This window comes from Rana temporaria, chromosome 1 (genome assembly GCF_905171775.1).
Source record: "Rana temporaria chromosome 1, aRanTem1.1, whole genome shotgun sequence".
In the NCBI taxonomy this organism is placed as follows: Eukaryota; Metazoa; Chordata; class Amphibia; order Anura; family Ranidae; genus Rana; species Rana temporaria.
This window is the reverse complement of record NC_053489.1, coordinates 301,840,445-301,860,182: the sequence shown is the minus strand read 5'-3', so window position 1 is coordinate 301,860,182 and position 19,738 is coordinate 301,840,445. Positions and strand designations below refer to the sequence as shown.

The 19,738-nt window shown below is 42.2% G+C and overlaps 1 protein-coding gene across 8 annotated transcripts in view; it reads left to right on the top strand.

The window, feature by feature from the left end:
• The window catches only part of MPDZ (multiple PDZ domain crumbs cell polarity complex component), a 257,792-nt gene that overhangs the window by 37,715 nt on the left and 200,339 nt on the right, over positions 1–19,738 (top strand). For all 8 annotated transcript variants that reach the window (XM_040358412.1, XM_040358432.1, XM_040358424.1 and 5 more), the window contains exons 4-7: positions 12,954–13,175; positions 15,489–15,628; positions 17,713–17,926; positions 19,425–19,553. In XM_040358412.1, the coding sequence (XP_040214346.1) occupies positions 12,954–13,175; positions 15,489–15,628; positions 17,713–17,926; positions 19,425–19,553 (705 nt within the window). The remainder of the gene's footprint in view (positions 1–12,953; positions 13,176–15,488; positions 15,629–17,712; positions 17,927–19,424; positions 19,554–19,738) is intronic.

Here is a 19,738-nt window from a genome sequence, read left to right as displayed (position 1 = left end):
ACTGATGTCATCCTCCCACCAAGCTACTTGGTGATGGTCTTGTCGCCCATTCCAGCCTAGTGTAGGTCTACAATCTTGTCCCTGACATCCTTGGACAGCTCTTTGGTCTTTGCCATGGTGGAGAGATTGGAATCTGATTAATTGCTTCTCTGGACAGGTGTCTTTTTATACAGGTAACAAGCTGAGGCCCTGAAATGACACCTTTTTTGGAAAGTAGACTATCCAAGGTATTTAGTAAGAGGCATGTTGAGTTTTTTGAAGTTGTAAAATTAAGAAATCATTTTTTTTGCCCCAAATTGTCATCATAACAAAGTTATTTCTCACACACAGCATATGCATACTTGCAATTACACCCCAAAAAATATTATGCTACTCCTGAGTATGGCGATACCACATGTGTGAGATTTTTTTACATCCTAGCCTCATAGAGAGGCCCAGCATGCAAGGAGCACCATCAGGCATTCTAGGAGCATAAATTACACATCCATTATCCTGACTACCTATTTTTTGAAGGCCCTGGAGTGGAATTGCCCACAAAATTACCCCATTTTGTAAATCAAACACCCCAATGTATATTCTATGAGGCATAATGAGTCTTTTGAACATGTGATTTTTTTTTCCCACAAGTTTTTAGAAAATGTGGAAAGAAAATTAAGACTTTTTTTCAAATTTGTCAATTTGTAAGCTTTTTCTAACACATAGCATAAATTACACCCCAAAATACATTCTGCTACTTGTTCTGAGTATGGTAATACCACATTTGTGAGACTTTTAAACAGCCTGGCCACATAGAGAGACCCAATAGGCTGGAAGGACCGTCAGGTGTTTTAGAAGCATAAATTACATATCTAATTTCCTGAAAACTTATCACACTTTTGAAGGCCCTGGAGCTTCAGGACAATGGAAACGCCCACAAAATGACCCCATTTTCGAAAGCAAACACCCCAATGTATAGTCTGAGGCATGGGCTATGATGGGCTGTAGACAGGTAGTCGGGTACTCTGATGGGCTCTTTATTACTGGGAAATCTGTGTGTTTTACTTTACGCTGTAAGCGGTAACTAGCTGTTACTGCAATATCTCCGCACACATAATCAGTGTGTGAGGAGAAGAAGCTGGTAACGGCTAGTTACCACGGTTTGTTGACATTGGTGACTGGCTGTGATTGGACACAGCCGGTCACGTGGTAAAGAGCCATTTCAATTGGCTGTTATTCCTGATTGCTGCGCTGTGCACCCCCAGGCAGACATCATTTGACGCCCGCCTGGAGGGATGAAAGGTTTTTGCCAGTGTCATTTTACAATGCTCCGGTTGGGAAATGGTTAAATGCAGGGAATCTTATATTAGCTCTGAAATAAAGCCTACAGACAAACACATAGTGACTTCAGATAACCATAGGGGCAGAAAAGCCATATCAGATTGTCCACAGATAGCTAAAGTTTTTACCCATGTCAGATGTGAAGTATCCACTCTTTCCTAGGACAAGCCACTGCAATACAAGTGGGTAAGAGGGTCCCTTGTATATCCCCCAAATTCCTCCGGCATCCAAAGATGTAGATGGGGTGCGGATGCCCAATTAGAGCTACCGCACATGCTCCTGGAGATGACATGAGGCGAATACTTGGCACAAACCTCCGGCACCATGATGTAAAGTCCACCTACACTAGGGAAGGCCCGAGGCATACACTGACACCCCTGACCAGCTTGTCAGTGCACAGGCCCTGCAAATTCTGCAGGCATCCTGCACACGGCAATCCCCAGCAACTATGGGGCACATATGGAGGCAGACAAACTGGGCCCTGTCAAGACCCAGGCCGGGACTGCACTCCCACCCCATTGCCCCATCTAGTGGTGCCCTGGGCGTCTGTATGGTCACCCATCCCCTAAGAGTACCATCCATTACAGTGATATACGCCATCTAGTGGACAAAAAAAGGCAACCGCCACATCTTTTCACACAATGATTAAACAATTCAAAAAGTTTAAAAATCTGGGGCTCCCGAGAGGTCCTCAAATAATAGTATGCATCAGGAGTCACAAATAAATGTATAGTTGCATAATATGATTGCTTGCACAACAATAATATTAACCGAAACCCAAACACCAAAAAACAAAACAAAAAAAAACGGCCAATTATGTTTTATCGAAGCGAAAAGTCGTTTATAAAAAGGGCTTAAAGCTGATGAATAAATTTAACCCAGGGTGTTTTGTAGCTGCCAAGTGTGAATCCACTTGGTTTCATGCTGCAGTAGCAGCTTGTCTACGTCTCCTCCTCTCTCATGTTTCGTACGTGCTCTAGAGCAAAGAATTTTATTTTGGATAGTTGGAACCCATGCCGGCTGATGGGAATCTCTAGCTTTTTCTTGGAGACCAGGGACATATGGTCCCTGACTCTATATGAAAAAACATCCTCTTAGTTTTTCTGACATAAAAGGGCTTACATTCACACAAAAAAAAAAAACGATTTTTTTTTTAGAATTGTTTTTAGACCAAGTTTTAGAAACCATTTATGTAAAATCCAGAAAAGCTTAGGCTAGCGGGGAAGGATCAGCAATGCGGGTCCATGTTCCCATTTTACTTGACGGCTGCAGTCGACTGGTAGATCGTGATCGATGGCTTGCCGACTCCTGGAGTATAGAATAGGTAAACCCCATCATGGTTTATTTATTTATTTATTTATTTATTTATTTTTTGCTCGGCTGCCTTTGGTAAAATCATCCTTTACTTCCTGTCTTGTAGACACAACTAAAAAGTAAAAAGCAAACTCTATGAAGTAAGGTAAATCCACATTCCCATCTGGACATTTCCCCTGTATTTCTAATATTCAACTTTTAAAAGTTTGGATTTTTTTGTACACCGCTCATATTCTGCTTTATACGTTTTGTAAAAAAAAAAATGCTTCTGATAATAAGATAGTCACGGTTCCTGCATATCAAGCAACCTGCTCTACATTTTGTTATGTATACTTTGATTTATATAAAACTATTTAAACATTCAGTGGAGCCTCACATACCAGCCTACACATTCCAGCATCAATAATGCCAGAGAAATGGATGTATTTTTATTGACTAGCTAAGAGGAATGTTAGAGATAAGCAAAGATTGGAATGCTATTCTAGAGCAGAAGAAGTTCTCTGCAGTAGTTGTACAGGAAGCCTTTTACTATCAGGGCTTCTCAGGCTTTTTACATTAACTATATAAAAAGACCCACGTTTTTAGAACGCTGTAATCATTGAATACATTTTTTTTTACATACATTTTTGATGGGCCGATGCCTCTTGTAAACCCTATACAGTGGGGCTGGAGGCTTGGAGAAAGAATCGATACAAGGAGCCAATCAGTTCATGTGCTGACACAAAGCATTGCTTATAGGATATACAGTGGATATAAACAGTCTACACACCCCTGTTAAAATGTCAGGTTTCTGTGATGTAAAAATATTATAAAATAGATAAATAATCTAAGAATGTTTTCCACCTTTTAATGTGGAAATTAACTGTACAACTCAATTGAAAAACAAACTAAAATCTTTTAGATGGAGAGAAGTAAAAATCGAATAATATGGTTGCATAAGTGTGCACACCCTTAAACTAATATTTTGTTGAAGCACCTTTTGATTTTATTACAGCACTCAGTCTTTTTGGGTATGAGTCTATCAGCATTGCACATCTTGACTTGGTAATATTTGCGCATCTTCTTTGCAAAAACACTTCAAAACTGTCAGATTGCGAGGACATCTCCTGTACACAGCCCTCTTCAGATCACCCACAGATTTTCAATTGGATTTAGGTCCGGGCTCTGGCTGGGCCATTCCAAAACGTTAATCTTCTGGTGAAGCCATTGCTTTGTTGATTTGGATGTATGCTTTGGGTCATTGTCATGCTGAAAGATGAACTTCCTCTTCATGTTCAGTTTTCTAGCAGAAGCCTGTAGGTTTTGTGCCAATATTGACAGGTATTTGGATATGTTCATAATTCCCTCTACCTTGACTAAGGCCCCTGTTCCAGCTGAAAAAAACAACCCCAAAGCCTGATGCTGCCACCACCATGCTTCACTGTGGTATGGTGTTCTTTTGGGATGTATTGTATTGATGTATTGTTCCATGGTATATCGAATGCCTTGGAAATTCTTTTGTACCTTTCTCCTGACTGATACCTTTTAACAATGACAATGAGATCCCTCTGATGCCTTGGAAGTTCTCTGTGGACCATGGCTTTTGCTGTAGGATGTGACTAAGAAAATGTCAGGAAAGACCTACTGGAACAGCTGAACTTTATTTTGGTTTAATCAGAGGCACGTTAAAAGATGGCATGTGTGTATACTGACTCCTATTTAACATGAGTTTGAATGTGATTGCTTAATTCTGAACACCGCTACATTCCCAGTTATAAGGGGCTGTGCACACTTATGCAACCACATTATTTTCGTTTTTTTTTACTTCCTTCCCCCTAAGAGATTTCAGTTTGTTTTTCAATTGAGTTGTACCGTTTATAGGTCACATTAAAAGGTGGAAAAAGTTCTGAAATAATTTCTTTGCCTCCCTTTTCTTTTTTTTTTTTTTTACATTGCAGAAACCTGCCATTTTAACAGTGGTGTGTAGACTTTCTATATCCACTGCACATACATCCACCTCAGGATAGCAACAGGAGCTCAAATCGGCGCATGTACCTAGGAGTAGGATGTGTGGCTCATAGCTCCAGGCAGGCAGGTTTCTCAGCTCCAGCCAGCACCCAGCGTCCAGCATACTGGTATCCAGAACCACCAACAACCTCGGGTCCTGTACCCAGCATCCAGCCTATGGTCTTTTCTCCTTTCCCCCCAGCCCTCCCTTCTCCAAACAGCAGCTGACCGCAGCCACGGATGCCTCCCACGCACTGACCGTCAAACCAGACTGGGAGGACAGACCGTGGCTGCGGCCTGCAGTGTACCCATCCAGCCGCCCTCTTTCTCCTCTCCTCCACCACCTACCTTCCTCCAGCAGGTACCGCCAGGCACAGAGACCAGAGGGAGAGACGGCCGCCTTAGGAAAGTCTGCGGCTGCAGCCTAGCGGCATGCCGCCGGCCTCCAACACCACATCCACAGCCAAAAAAGTCCCGGTCCCCGCCACAGGAACCTCTCCGGTTTTCCCCTCCCGTTTCTCGGAGCCCCCCCGCACCGAACGGCCTCCTTCCCCGGCAGTAAAGTCCGCAACTCGGGCCTAGCTCGGTCCGGCGGCCATCTTGCTACACCCGAGGAACCGGGATCACCTTGTTCCTCACCCCCCCATCATCCACAACCATACCATCCACAGTAGGATCCACCTGTGAACCCTCACCCTTGAGCCTCCAAATACATCGGAGAACTTATCCTCCCCCGGTCACAATTTTTTTCCCCCCAGCTGCATCCCAGCGCCGCTCACCTGCCGTGACTACACCATAGGGTAACCGGTCGTATTATGTGGGACAAGCAGGCTCCCCCGACCATCAACTCCAACAGATAAGGACCTACGCCTCGATCACCATAGTAAGTTGATCCTGGGTTCACCCGATCACCCTCGAGGGATCAGGAAGGAATTTATTCCCCCCGCCGTAGCGGATTGGCATTGCTCGATAGTGTTTTTTTTTCGCCTTCCTCTGGATCAACTGGGGGGGTCAGTTGGGGGTCCATCCTATCGCTGCTCATCAGGGCCACCTGAATTTTTTCCCCGTCATTTATCACCAGCACGATCACCACTAACCACTTTTTCAGCAACTTCGGCGTGCCCGCTAGTATGGTTAACTTGCAATATTCTGCAAAAACTATTTGGGGTCTAAGGACATCCCCCTCAACATTACCAGTCCTCGTCAAAAAAGTACTAAGGAAAGAGCACCTGTTAAGAACCGATCGACGATCGACAGTCAAAAATAGCACGCCAACATTTCAGTTAAAACATATATCATGCGCCTTGATCAACACAAGATCCACAGTAAAGCACCAACAGGAAATCCACGATTTCATCATTCAACACAACATAGCCAGCTTTCTGTGATGAAGAGGCAGTCAAACATTGGACTGTAACACCATTCTAGGAGAACTGGTGCCAGAGAATTATGGCATTCTAACAGAAAACAGAGTGGGGCAAAGAGGAGTAGGCCTAACGGTGATCTACAAGGCTCACCTCTCGGTCACTAAACCAGATCTACAGAGCTCACTACCATTCATGGAAACCCTCACTCTGCAACTGCAAACAAATCCCCAGGACACCGTGCACATACTACTCTGCTATAGACCACCTGGACCAAAAACGCAGCTCATCACATCATTGACAGAATTAATCTCCACGATACCTTAAACATCAAATGCTACTCGGGGACTTCAACCTCTGGGCCAACTCCTCACAGGACTCCGTCGCCAACGGCTGCATTGACTACTTGGAAGGATTAGGTCTGCAGCAACTGGTATGCGGGCCTACACACGTTTCAGGTCACACGCTCGATCTTATCTTCAAACAAGACTTGGATATCAACATACTTGGAAATCAGCCCCTACCATGGACAGATCACCATGCAATAAAGTTCAAAATCACTACAAACGCCCCCCTTAAAAAAAATCAACAAACCTGCTAACAACACACTGGACAAGATCTCAGAAGAAGCTCCACTCGGAACTCTTCAAAACTACCTTATTAAACAAAAAACAAAAGAACCACATCAAACAGCAGTGGAAACACTCAACTCCATCAACAAAGCTCTACTACAGACAGCAGACATAGTAGCTCCGAAACGCAGAACACTCATCCGAGAAAACAACTCCGGTTGCTTTAACGACGAGCTCACGCTGTTAAAGCAAGAACGCAGGAGAGCAGAAGCAGCCTGGAGAAGAAGCTCAACAGAAAAACCACATAATTTACAAACTAATCACTAAGAAATATCATAAAGAAATCTTTAAAGCAAAAAAAGATCACTTTTGTAACATCCTCGCAAAAGCCCGTAACCGCCCCCCCCCCCCCCCCGAACTCTTTAACTTAGTCGCTCAGACCATGAACCCAGCCTGCCTAGAGGCTCCGAATTTTGAATCACAAGAGTTTTGCAACGAATTATCGGATTATTTCATTAACAAAATTATTATTGTGAAATTATTCAGCAAAAGAGAACCCCCATCGACTCCCCTTTAAATCAAAAAGGCAATATTCACACAAATATGCCTCAATCAACTTAATTCACACTAAAACCCATCTCCATCGACACCACCAAAAATATCATGGGTACCCTGCGAGACAGCACAGCGCCTAACGATATCATCCCCACTAAACTGTTGAAAGAATGTGCCGATATTGTGGCAATGTCGATCACGCACTTCATAAACCAATCAATTAAGGAAGGCATGGTGCCGACCCCGCTGAAACAAGGCATAATTAAACCGATTCTAAAAAAAAAACACCCTTGACCCCAAAGACCCAAACCATCATCGACCCATAACAGGCCTAAACATTCTCTCCAAGGTAATGGAGAAAGCAGTAGTGCAACAGCTACAACATCATTTAGACACCCACAAACTACTGGATCCACTTCAATGGGGTTCCCGTCCTGGCCACGGGACAGAAACAGTACTTCTCAAAATATGGGATGACGCTCTCGAAGCAGCAGACGAAGGAGAATCTTGTCTTCTGGTACTGTTGGACCTAAGCGCAGCTTTTGATACAGTCGACCACAAATTGTTGCTGACTCGCCTAGCCGAAGTAGCTAGAGTGGCAGACTCTGATCTACCATGGTTTTCCTCCTTTCTGGAAAACCGATCACAAATAGTAAAACTAGGTCTTTTCACTTCTGAAAATCGCACGGTGTCATGCGGAGTCCCTCAGGGGTCTCCCTTGTCACCCGTACTATTCAATATCTATCTCCGCCCTCTCCTAGAGATCATCAGCAAACAGAATTTACTCTACTGTTCCTACGTGAATGACACCCAACTCTACTTACGCATCAGCAACAAAAAGGATTATTATCTCGGACTAGAGAAATGCCTTACTTTGATTGAAAATTGGATGACGGAGAGTTACCTTAAACTCAATGGCTCAAAAACAGAACTTCTTCTGCTCCACGCCAACCGAAAGAGATTTGCCACGACAACATGGACACCCCCGCCCATTTTGGGACAAACCATCACCCCCAGCACCAAAGTCAAAAGTCTAGGAGTCACCTAGCACAAATAAGCTCAGTAGTCAGCGGATCCCACCATCTGCTGCGCCTGCTACATAGACTCATTCCCTTTATCCCAAAAGAAGACATAGCAGTCGTGGTAGGAACAATAATCAACTCCAGACTCGACTATGCAAACGCCCTTTTACTTCGGACTCCCAAAGTACCAAATTGCTCGTCTACAAGTCATGCAGAATACTGCGGCATGACTTTTAACAGGAAAAAAAACCATCATCATCACAGCCGGCTCTCACCGCTGTCAGTCTGCAATCGTGACCGGGAAGACTACCCTGCAGTAGCTCAATCTGAATGCAAGGCTTGAACCGCTTGTGGAAGGGATAACATCAATGGCAGTGAGGAGAGAATGGTCGATGTGGACAGCTTTACCCTGGATCCCTCCATACTTAGATGTGCCTGTTTTAATCATCAACCATGTGAGTTTCTAAATGTTGTACCTTCATCAAATGTAACCATATTGCTACACTTAGAGGCGCCTCTCTTCTCTTTTATACTCAGTTGTGATATGGCGCTACTCTTATATCAAGACATCACTTGTATATCAAGTCAAAATTTATTTAAAAAAAATAGCTTGTCTTGCTTTTACCCTCTCAAACCAGGTTACTCTCAAACCAAGGTTTTACTGTAAATAAAAACATCCTTGTTATAGCTGCTGATCCCAGAACATATGTCTGTCTGCTATAATAACACATTCATTGGAATTATTCACACTTCCAGTTGAATTAATTGTGATTCAGTTACAGGCTGGGGTAAGTCCAGAATGACCTGGGCTCAGATGAAGTAGGTTGAATGATGCTAGCCATCAGACTGAACCACTATGTAAAAGCATAGAAGTGTTAAGTTTGAGAGACTTTCATAATGCTCTGTGGAGATAAACGCTTATACTTTTTTTAATAGCTGCGGAAGAGTTAGGCAGTTTAACAGCGTTTACCATATCTCAGGGATTTTCCCACTGAGATGTGCATTTAAGTTGCTGGATCTGTATACCTGCACTTCTTTAAAGGCACCATTTAAACCGATGTTAAAGTAAGAAATGCGTCCTTCCTACACTAAAGTATAGTACAACTGTCCCTTTGAATCGGTGGTCAATGGAAAGCCTGAAAGGGTGTTGCTACTGCACATGTCTTGTTTCTTTGCTCTGTGTGCTGACCAGAGCAAGGAACATATCCTGTGTAAGCTCTGATGCACTACAGTTGGAGCTTGTACAGGTCTGATGACTCTTGCATGACTGCACTGGGTTGATCAATAATGCTGTCACATGATCCCCTGTACCTGGAAGTACAAGATATTTTATTTTCTGTAGTATCTAAACAGAGCACCATGTTAGTAAAGAAAAGGTGAATATATATGCCTGGCAAGGGGATATTAAAGCAGATTTGTTGCTTTGCCGTTGCAGTGTGTGTGTTAAAGTGGTTCTAAACCTCAGACCTGAAATATGAACAAAACCTTTCCCTCTATAGCGTGTACTTGTCCTAATTCAAAGCTCTAAGTATCATTTCTGTCTGCTGCTTTGTTCCTCTGCTATAAGCATATGAAGCACTTCTGACAGGTTTTCCTGACACCAAGAGAAAAATGGTGACAGAGGAGGGGCCTCCAGCTGGTTGACATGCCTCAGCTCTGTTCTTGTGTGCTGTGTTCCAATCAGCTCTCAGATCTCTCCTCACTGATGTAACTTTAGCTCTCCATCCGCTGCTTTTCAGAGCTGAGATCTTTTATAAATGCTGCACTTTGAGTAAACAGGTATATTGATGTAGGAGGATTTGCTTCATCTCTGTGCATTACCTGAGGCCTGTCACTTCACTGGGTATATGTGAGGGTTTACAGCCACTTTAAGGAATTAAACATGAATTCCTTGATATTAGTGGAAATAAAATATTTTGCTATTATGTTGTGGAGGCTGATAATGTCATTCAGGATTTTCTAGTAGTAATACTATTTCTCGACTTATTTACTCACTAGTTTGATGGAGAAACAAGAGCTTTTAGGCCACGTACACACGGTCGGTCCAAACCGATGAAAACGGCCTGAAGTCCAGTTTCATCGGTCCAAACCGACCGCGTGTACGGCCCATCAGTCTGTTGTCCTTCGGACAAAAATTAGAGAACTTGCTTTAAAATCGAACCGATGGACGGCTGACCGATAGGTCAAAACTGATGGTTAGTACACAAAAGCATCGGTTCAAAACCCGCGCATGCTCAGAATCAAGTCGACGCATGCTTGGAAGCATTGAACTTTGTTTTTTTCAGCACGTCATGTGTTTTACGTCACCGCGTTCTGACCTGAACGGTTTTTGAACTGATGGTGTGTACGCACATCAGACCATCGGTCTGCTTCAGCGGTGAACCGATTAAAACGGTCCGTCGGACCATTCTCATCGGATGGATCGACCGTGTGTGTACGCGGCCTTAGACAAGCAAAGGACAGAACTGTTAAAATCTATTATTTATAACAGGTACTTGCTGTATATAGCTTCACCAATTTCCGCAGCGCTTTACATGTACATTGTACATTCACATCAGTCCCTACCCTTTAGGAGCTTACAATCTGACGTCCCTACCTGACATTCATATGCAAGGGCCAATTTAGACCGGAGCCAATCAACCTACCAGCTTTTCTTTGGAGTGTAAGAGGAAACCAGAGTACCCAGAGGAAACCCACACAACCACTGGGAGAACATGTAAACTCCAGGCAGGTAGTGTCGTATTTGGCATTCAAACAGACGACTCTAGTGCTGCTAGACGGAAGTGCTTAACCACTTAGCCACTGCGCTGCCACACATAAATATTATGGTCTTTAGAAATGGTCTGTAACAGGCGCATGCGTCATTAAGGGTAAATAAAAAAATATTCTACTACTACTCTGTCTAGGACAACTTTTCTCAACCATTTTACCCTGGAGGAACTATTGCAATAACTTGTTTTGTTTTTTGGGAAACCCCTGCTAAAATTCATAGGGGCTCAGTTTAAAAAATACCCCTAACAGTGGTGAGGAGTGGGAAGAATGTCCCCCACTACGGTGGAGGTCCTAATGTCCACTTTACAGACAATTAAAAACATAACTGGTGTAATGCAACTGGCTTTGCCAAATGATATTGGCCCCAAAACTAAGCAGACAGCATTAAATGAGTGGTCAATAACCCACAGCTCAAGGAATTATATGTAACATCTGGAGGAACCTTAGTGTTCCATGGAACCCTGGTTGAGAATGGCTGATTTATGACAGTTAAAGTTTTTATATATTCTTCATTTATGCGTTTACAGAAGAAAAGTGAAAAGGACAGAACACAGTCAAGTCTGTAGACTTGTAATTATGGTATTGATATACTATAATTATAGTTGTCATAGCTTCCTTTAGGGTTCATTTATCTCCCTTAATAAAGTTTCCATTGTACTGTTCAGTTGTTTGGATAAGTCAGGGGCCTTTAAACATATGTTTAGAATGGAAATCTGTGAACAGGCAGGCTATTTATCATGGAAGAGACAATCTGTATCTTTTCTGCAATAAACTAAACTTACCCCCCAGTTCACAACCTTCTTTACAGTGCACATTGGGGTTGATTTACTAAAGGCAAATACTGTTCCCAAAAAGACAAAATTTAGGTGCCGCTCAGGTAGAGAGGTGAAGTCCAACCTGACTGCTGTGAGTGCAGGCAGAAACGGGGAGCTCATCCTTGCTCCAAGCTGCAGCAATGTCAAAGGAAAAAAATCTAAAAGCCGCACATCATGATCAGACCAATGTAGTGAGATGAATGGCAGCCTCAGCCCGGACTCCAACCAGGCCACACCACTAATGCATTTCGCTGTGCCCCATGGAGGTTAATCTTGGGATTAAGCCCCAAGGGGTGGGCGTGGCCTGGCTGGAGTGTGGGCTGAGGCTGCCATTCATCTCACTCCATGCACATGGGTCAGCTTCATGATGTCCGGCTTATGGACCTTTTCTTTTGACAAACAGACTGTTTGCTTTGCAAGTGCAGTTGTTCCAGAGCTTAGTAAATGTGGTTAACCTCTTCTAACTTTCAGCATGTGCAAGCAAAAATTCATTTATTTATTTTTTGCATGTGTTTAGGTATTCTTTGCAAAGTGAAGCCTCGCCTCATTAAAGTGGTTCAAATGTTTAAAAAAAACAAACATGTCAAACTTACCTCCACTGTGCAGCTGATTTTGCACAGAGTGGCCCTGATCCTCGTCTTCTGGGGTCCCACGGCCGCTGTCTCGGCTCCTCCCTGCTTCTGAAAACCTTCTCTGGGAAGCACTCTTCCAAGGGGCTTATCTTGCGGGAGCCGGCGCCCGTGGCATTGGATTTGATTGACAGCAGCACAAGCCAATGGCTGTGCTGCTATCAATCTATCCAATGAAGAGCCGAGAAGAACGGGCAGAGGAAGAGCGTGTTCGTGACGCAGGACTTCCAGGGCTCAGGTAAGTAATGGGATGCATTAAGGTGAAAAAACATGAACCTTTACAACCCCTTTAACTAAGCTCTAATCTAAAGCAACTGCACTTGCAAAATGAACAGTCTATTTTCCTTTAGTAAATCAACCCCATTGAGTTACACATGCGCAGCTTGGGGTACCTACATCATTCCATGCTGGCCAATCAAGATGGCCAAAAACCCAGGACCTAGAAGAAGCCATGGAGAAGATCCCAGTGCGGGCAAGGGACTTCGTTAATGTCCGATCATTGGAGCACAGGTAAGTATTTGCAGCTTTAATTCTACTTCCCTTCTAATTGAACAGAAGTTTGAACTGTTATTTAGGTTTTCAGTAATGTATTTTGTTTATTTTTCAGGCTAATGTAATAGCTTCTGGGTCATTGGTAACAGAGTTTGCCCAGATTTCCTCATATGCATCAAGTTCCCTTTCATCGGTGCAGAATGAGTCTTGCTCATTGGCCCAACAGAATGGCAGTCAGTTTAGCTCTGAAGAAACTGTTGTACCTCCCGTCTCACCACAGATCAATGGAAAAGCTGGCAGTGATGAATTTGATCAGATCATTAAGCAAATGGCACAGGTATGTGTTGTTGTAAATACAGTCTGTTTTCTTACTAAAAACATATTGAAGCGGATTTAAACTCAAAAACAAAAGTACATTATGTTGCAGATTACCAGTCCTTCGATGTGGTGGATGCATTCATTTTCTTTTTCAGGCTTTTCCCCTTTTATTTTCACCTGATGCTCCTGCCAACAAGTCTGCTATTTTTCAATGTCCTTTAACCACTTAAGACCCGGACCATTATGCAGGTAAAGGACCTGGCCCCTTTTTGCGATTCGGCGCTGCGTCACTATAACTGACAATTGCGCGGTCGTGCGACGTGGCTCCCAAACAAAATATGCGTTCTTTTTTTCTCACAAATAGAGCTTTCTTTTGGTGGTATTTGATCACCTCTGTGGTTTTTATTTTTTGCGCTATAAACAAAAATACAGCGAACATTTTAAATTTTTTTGCTATAACAAATATCCCCAAAACATATATATATATATATATATATATATATATATATATATATATATACAATAAAATATTTTCCTCAGTTCCGATACGTATTCTTTTACATATTTTTGGTAAAAAAATCGCAATAAGCGTTTATCGATTGGTTTGCGCAAAATTTATAGCGTTTACAAAATAGGGGATAGTTTTATGGCATTTTTATAAATAATTTTATTTCCTACTAATGGCGGCGATCAGCGTTTTTTTTTCGTGACTGCGACATTATGGCGAACACATTTTTGGGACCATTGTCATTTTCACAGCGAAAAGTGCTATAAAAACGCACTGAATACTGTGAAAATGGCAGTGAAGGGGTTAACCACTAGGGGACGCTAAAGGGGTTAAGTGTGTCCTAGTTTGTGATTCTTACTGTAGGGGGGCATGGCTGGATGTGTGATGTCACTGATCGTCTGTTCCCTATGACAGGGAACAGACGATCAGTGACAAGCCACAGAGAAGAACAGGGAAGGTTTGTTTACACTCACCTCTCCCCGTTCTTCAGCTCCTGTGACCCGATCACGGGACACCGGTGGTGATCAGGTCCGCGGGTCACGGACCCGGCGGGGGAAAACTTAAAGGGCAACGTACCTGTACGTCCTTGTGCCCAGCCGTGCCATTCTGCTGACGTATATCGGCGTTAGGCGGTCTTCAAGTGGTTAACAGACCAAGCTGCCCAGTGGAAGTTAGAGGTTTGAGACTAACCATTTACCACCGACAGGGGTGCTTACAATAGTCAGTCTTTATTAATTTTATATAAACCTACTTTCCCAAAAGGAATAAAAAAAATAACTGCAGTAAAAGTGTTAGTTCAGCTATAATTTGTTAGCAAAGTCCATATAAATCTGCTAGAACATCTGAGACCCCTTTCACACTGGGGCGTTTTTCAGGAGCTTTAGCTTTAAAAAAAAAGCGCCTGTAAAGCGCCTGAAAGAAGCCTCATCTGCAATCCCAATGTAAAAGCCTGATTGCTTTCACACTGAGGCGCTACGCTGGCATGGCGTCAAAAAATTCCTGCAAACAGCTTCTTTGCAGCGCTTTCGGAGCGGTGAATACACTGCTCCTAAAGAGCCCCTTCCCATTGAAATCAAAAGGGATCGCCTGCAAAGCGCCTTGGCAGCGGCACTTTGTGGGTGCTTTTAACCCTTTGTTCGGCCACTAGCGGGGGGTTAAAAGCGCCCTGCTAGCGCTTGAAAAACGTTGGTAAAGCGCTGCTAGTTTTAGAAGCGCTTTACCAGCGTTTTTCGGGCACTGGCAGTGTGAAAGGGCTCTAACACTAACCTCTTCCTAAATTGACAATACTGCTTTCCTGGTGTGTCTCCATTGCTCCTTGGATTTAAACCACCACAAGGCTTAACGTGTGTTACTGACAGGATCACCAGGTAAAAATAAAGGAAAAAAAAACCCTATAAAAAAAATGCAGCCACCTTCTTTAAAGTGTAATTTAAGGGTTCCACAAAATAGTTACATACAAGGCTTACCATGCAATAACTGTCACAGTTGCATGTGCTCTCAACTGAATTGTTAGGCCATCAAATGGCTGGGACCACAACTGATCACATGTGCAGCATGATGGCAAATGTGGGTCAAATATAGGCTAAGATGGCAGCTCTTTTGGTTGTAAAGTATAGGAGGGTTTGATTCCACTTCTGCTACCAAATATAGATTGGTAAGCTGCAAAATATTAAATTTTGTATTTATTGCACTTACAGCCTACTGTAAATACAACGCCAAATATTTTGAGTGGTCTGCAGACTATAGAACCAGTTAACATGCATTATTATTTACAATGGCAACTTCATTTGTTCAAGGTTATGTGCTTTTTAATTTTTGTTACAGGGTCGCCATATTGAAGTACTGGACATGGTTAAACCTTCAAGCGGAGGTCTTGGTTTTAGTGTTGTGGGCTTGAAAAGTGAAAATCGAGGGGAACTTGGAATATTTGTTCAGGAAATACAGGAGGGCAGCATTGTACATAGGTGAATATCACTTTTATTTTAGTGCAAGCTTTAAGATTTCAACATTATTTAATGAATGTGTGCTGTGGTTGGAATGTTCTAATACAGTCTTGGCCAAAGTTACACTCCTGCTCTTTAAATTAAAGCCACTTCACCTTATCAAAATTCTGATTTACAGCCTTCTCACAGCTTAAGTATACAACATGCCATACATCAAGCTTGATGGTCTGTTGAAAGGTTGATAGGATAAAATCCAGCAAAAGATTTTGAAGGGAATTAAAAGCTACACAGATGTGGTTGGCAAACCATTATGACTCACTATCACTCTTGTATGTTGTCCTTTTGTTTTACCATACAAGAATATGATAGTTGACACTGTTTAATTTACTGTACATTGTCCCTCCTATTTCTGTATATGGATGATGGTACTGTCATTTCAATAAAAAAAACATCCAAGTACATTTTTCCTAATCGATATACAGTTTTCACATGGCCCAGATCTTTCCCAGCCTGTCTGCAGGGAAACATAATCAGGAGGAGCTTCTAGTCCTCTGCTACTGGCCACATGTTCAAAATAAAAAAAACAGCTTTTGGGATACAGAGTGAAAATAAATAATACATTTCAATAAACTGTTTTCAATTGTCATGCAAATATTTATTTGAAATCAAAACGTTATTTTGTGGAAATACCATGGTGTGGGCGGATTTCTGCCAGTCACGGGTTGTGTCACTCCCCTCCAGTCTGTGTCTTTAGAATAAGCAGGAGGTGGATCCTCCATAAATCTACATGTAATATCCGCCCCCATTGTATTTAGCTGGTTAGTGGGCATGGAGGAGGAGGGACGGAGTAGGCTGTCATTTACCACTGTGTATATGTCTACATGTGTGACTCTATAGTCACGTGGGCTACTCATATGTGATAGAGAGGAAATGCTCAGCTAGAAACTCACTGAAGACTGAGAATGTGCAGAGTTGACACCACAGCTGCAAAATCTCTAGCTGAATTGGGGACATGAACAGAAGGTGGAGATAGAGAACAACAGGATCAACCAGGTTCTTTGTAGAATACAGAAATCAAATCTCATAGTGACTGAGTGAGTATGGACAGCATGTAACACAGCATTTATTGATAGTTTTTTTATGATGTCAGAGAAGAGAAGTGCAAGAAATGGGGGAAAAAAACACAATCATACTTGCCTAGCTGGCTGCAGCATGGATCTAATGCTGTATTTGTCCTCTGCTGACTCTACACTGAGAACTGAGCGATCAAACACAGCTGATCACTCCGTTTCCAGAGCCACTGTCATTTAGTGGCTCTGTGCTCTCCCCTCCAGTGCTCACTGGAGCACCAGCCTGTGGAGTGGGCGGGAGTGGCTGGCTGTCCTCAGCGATGCTACCGGTCACGCATCTGGGAAGATCCTGACATTTTTGTTTGGATTTTTGCAGAGCTTGGACCATCTCTCTGTCATTAGCTGACAGTGAACTTTAGCGTTTGTTGGCTGAAGCTGGGTCATAGGACTGCAGAACTAAGTGCACGCCTGTGATCCATAGGAAAATTACTTATCCTTTAAGGGAGCTGCAATTAACAGATTTAGACTAATGAGAGCTTGAACAGACATATTTAAAAACATCTTAAAGGAAGCCAGTTATTAAATTGATGTGTGGACTGCTCTTATTGATCTTCTGAAAAAGCTTGATGCCTGCCTTTCATAATGACCCGTTGGCTTCAGTACCAGTCAAAAACTTACCTGGAATAAATTTACAGATTTGGAAAGTCAGACAAAAGTCAGAAATGATCTGTATTGGTGTTTCAGGTCACTAACTCTAAATATTGAAGTTATATGATCTTCATGACAACCTGGCAACCAGCATTATTCCGTGCAGAGAAGATCCAGTCATGTAATTTACAGCCTACAGAGATGGTTTTATATGGTGCATACTGAATATCAAGTGGGAAGACAGTTACCCTATGGCTATGCTCAAGGCTAAAAATTCAGACCATATAGTTAAAATGTTTGATTATAATTGTTTTTGTACTGCAATTGTATTATGCTTATACCTTAAAATAACTGAAGTTGAATACATGTGATAAATATTTTTTATAGGGATGGAAGATTGAAGGAAGTGGATCAGATTCTTTCCATCAATGGTCAACCACTTGATCAGACAATTACACATCACCACGCCATCAGCCTCTTACAGAGGGCCAAAGAACATGTGCATCTTGTGGTTGCTAGAGGACCATTGCCTCAGCTGATTAGCCCTATGGTATCTCGCTCAGCATCCGATGCCAGCACAGTATCTGCACTTTCTAGTCCAGTGAGTTCTGTCTTGCTGAATCATGTAGATATTATTGGAGCGTATGTTTGATTGTTAACAAAATGTAAATACAGATCAGTCAGTAAGGGCCAGTTCACATTTGTACACTTTCCTGCAGCAAAACGCATGAAAATGCATTTTAAGTACAAAATTTCCTTTATTTTATACTGTATACCGCTTGTTCACTTTTGTGTGCCTCAGTGTGTGTTTTTAAAGGGAAGCTATATGGGCTCATTCAAATCTTTGCATTAGCACACACCCTACAATATGGATGTGACTAGGCCCTTAGGAATGGAAAGCTGTATAAATAAAGTATTTTTCGAAGAAGACTAAAAAATGAAAATGTCTTCAATTATGTGGGCCTCATGCATAAAGCGACTGAAAATGTTAGAGCGAAAGGATTTTTTTTTCTTCTTTGTTTTCGGTTAGGATTTAACAATTTCCTTTACTATCAGATTTTTTTTTTTTTTTTCCGCTGGATCCTATTGGATAGGTTTCCATTCACTTCATGTTCCAGAGACACAGCAGGGAAGTGAGTGGAACTCTCCTACTGATTCCTCACTATTCTGGAGACAGGTGTATATTGATACTCTCGCATTGCTTTCTGTTTGGTAAAAAAATGCGCAAACCGCAACAAAATGGCCCGTGAGCTATTTTGCCACATTTGTGGTGTGTAGGGCAGCCCATTGAATAGGCTGCCCTATGCATGTTGTGTGAAAAATAACATCAACAATTTGAACTTCCACTATGCTGTGTGAATGGGGCCTGGAAGTGAAATTGGTATTTACACCCTTTCCCTCCCTGAGCTGGAGCTGGATTACTATGACATCGACCGTTGAATGTCTGGCTCCCATGTCCTCATATAAAGCTGTACACTGTACACTGTACACTGTACAATTTTTGTAAAACTTTATTTAGATTAATAGGAGAACCCCCTCCCAAACAATCTATTTAATTTTTTTTTTTAAATCAGGCACTACATTGATGGTAGATATAAAGGAAATTGTAAAATCAAATTGTTCAATGTATGGCCACCTTAAAGGAAGATGTAGGAAGGTGGGAGGAAATAGAAAAGAGGTGGCATAGTGATGAGGGAGGCAGTGCATGGTAGGATATGAAGGTTCATGGAAGGTCATATGATGCCACAGGAAGCGATAGGCTCAGGATGCATCTTTCTTTTCTTTTTTTTTCTTTTTTTTCTTTTGAGCCGAGAGGTGAAGATTCAAAGCTGCCATGGACGAGGTAAGTGAGAAATGAGCACATTGGCATGGCTAGGGCAGAAATGACATTGGAAAGGCTGCTTGAAAAGGTGAACTTGGCCTTTAAGCCTGTAGCAGTTTATAATACAATTCCTAACTTTTAAATGACATAGCTCCATTTAGCTACTGGGAAAGGACAATCTGACAGATTCTCTTAATAATGCATTTTCGTACAGTTATAATTGGTGACCATTCTCATCTTGGACATGAGATTCTATTTTTTTATTATGTTTCATCAGATACACTGGCAGCATGTGGAGACCATTGAACTGGTTAATGATGGCTCTGGTCTTGGTTTTGGAATTGTTGGAGGTAAATCAACTGGAGTTATTGTCAAAACTATTCTTCCTGGAGGAGTGGCAGATCAGGTTGGTTTACGCTTGTCTTATATGCATTTTATAGGACTGTGATTTGGGAGCGGTATTTAGATTTATGCATATGTAAAGCTATATTGGATGAATGTTATTGTTAATAGACAAATGTCATCAGACAGTAGTTTGTCTCTTAATTTTTAATTATTAGTTGTCAGCAGCTTTACCAGGTACAAGTACTT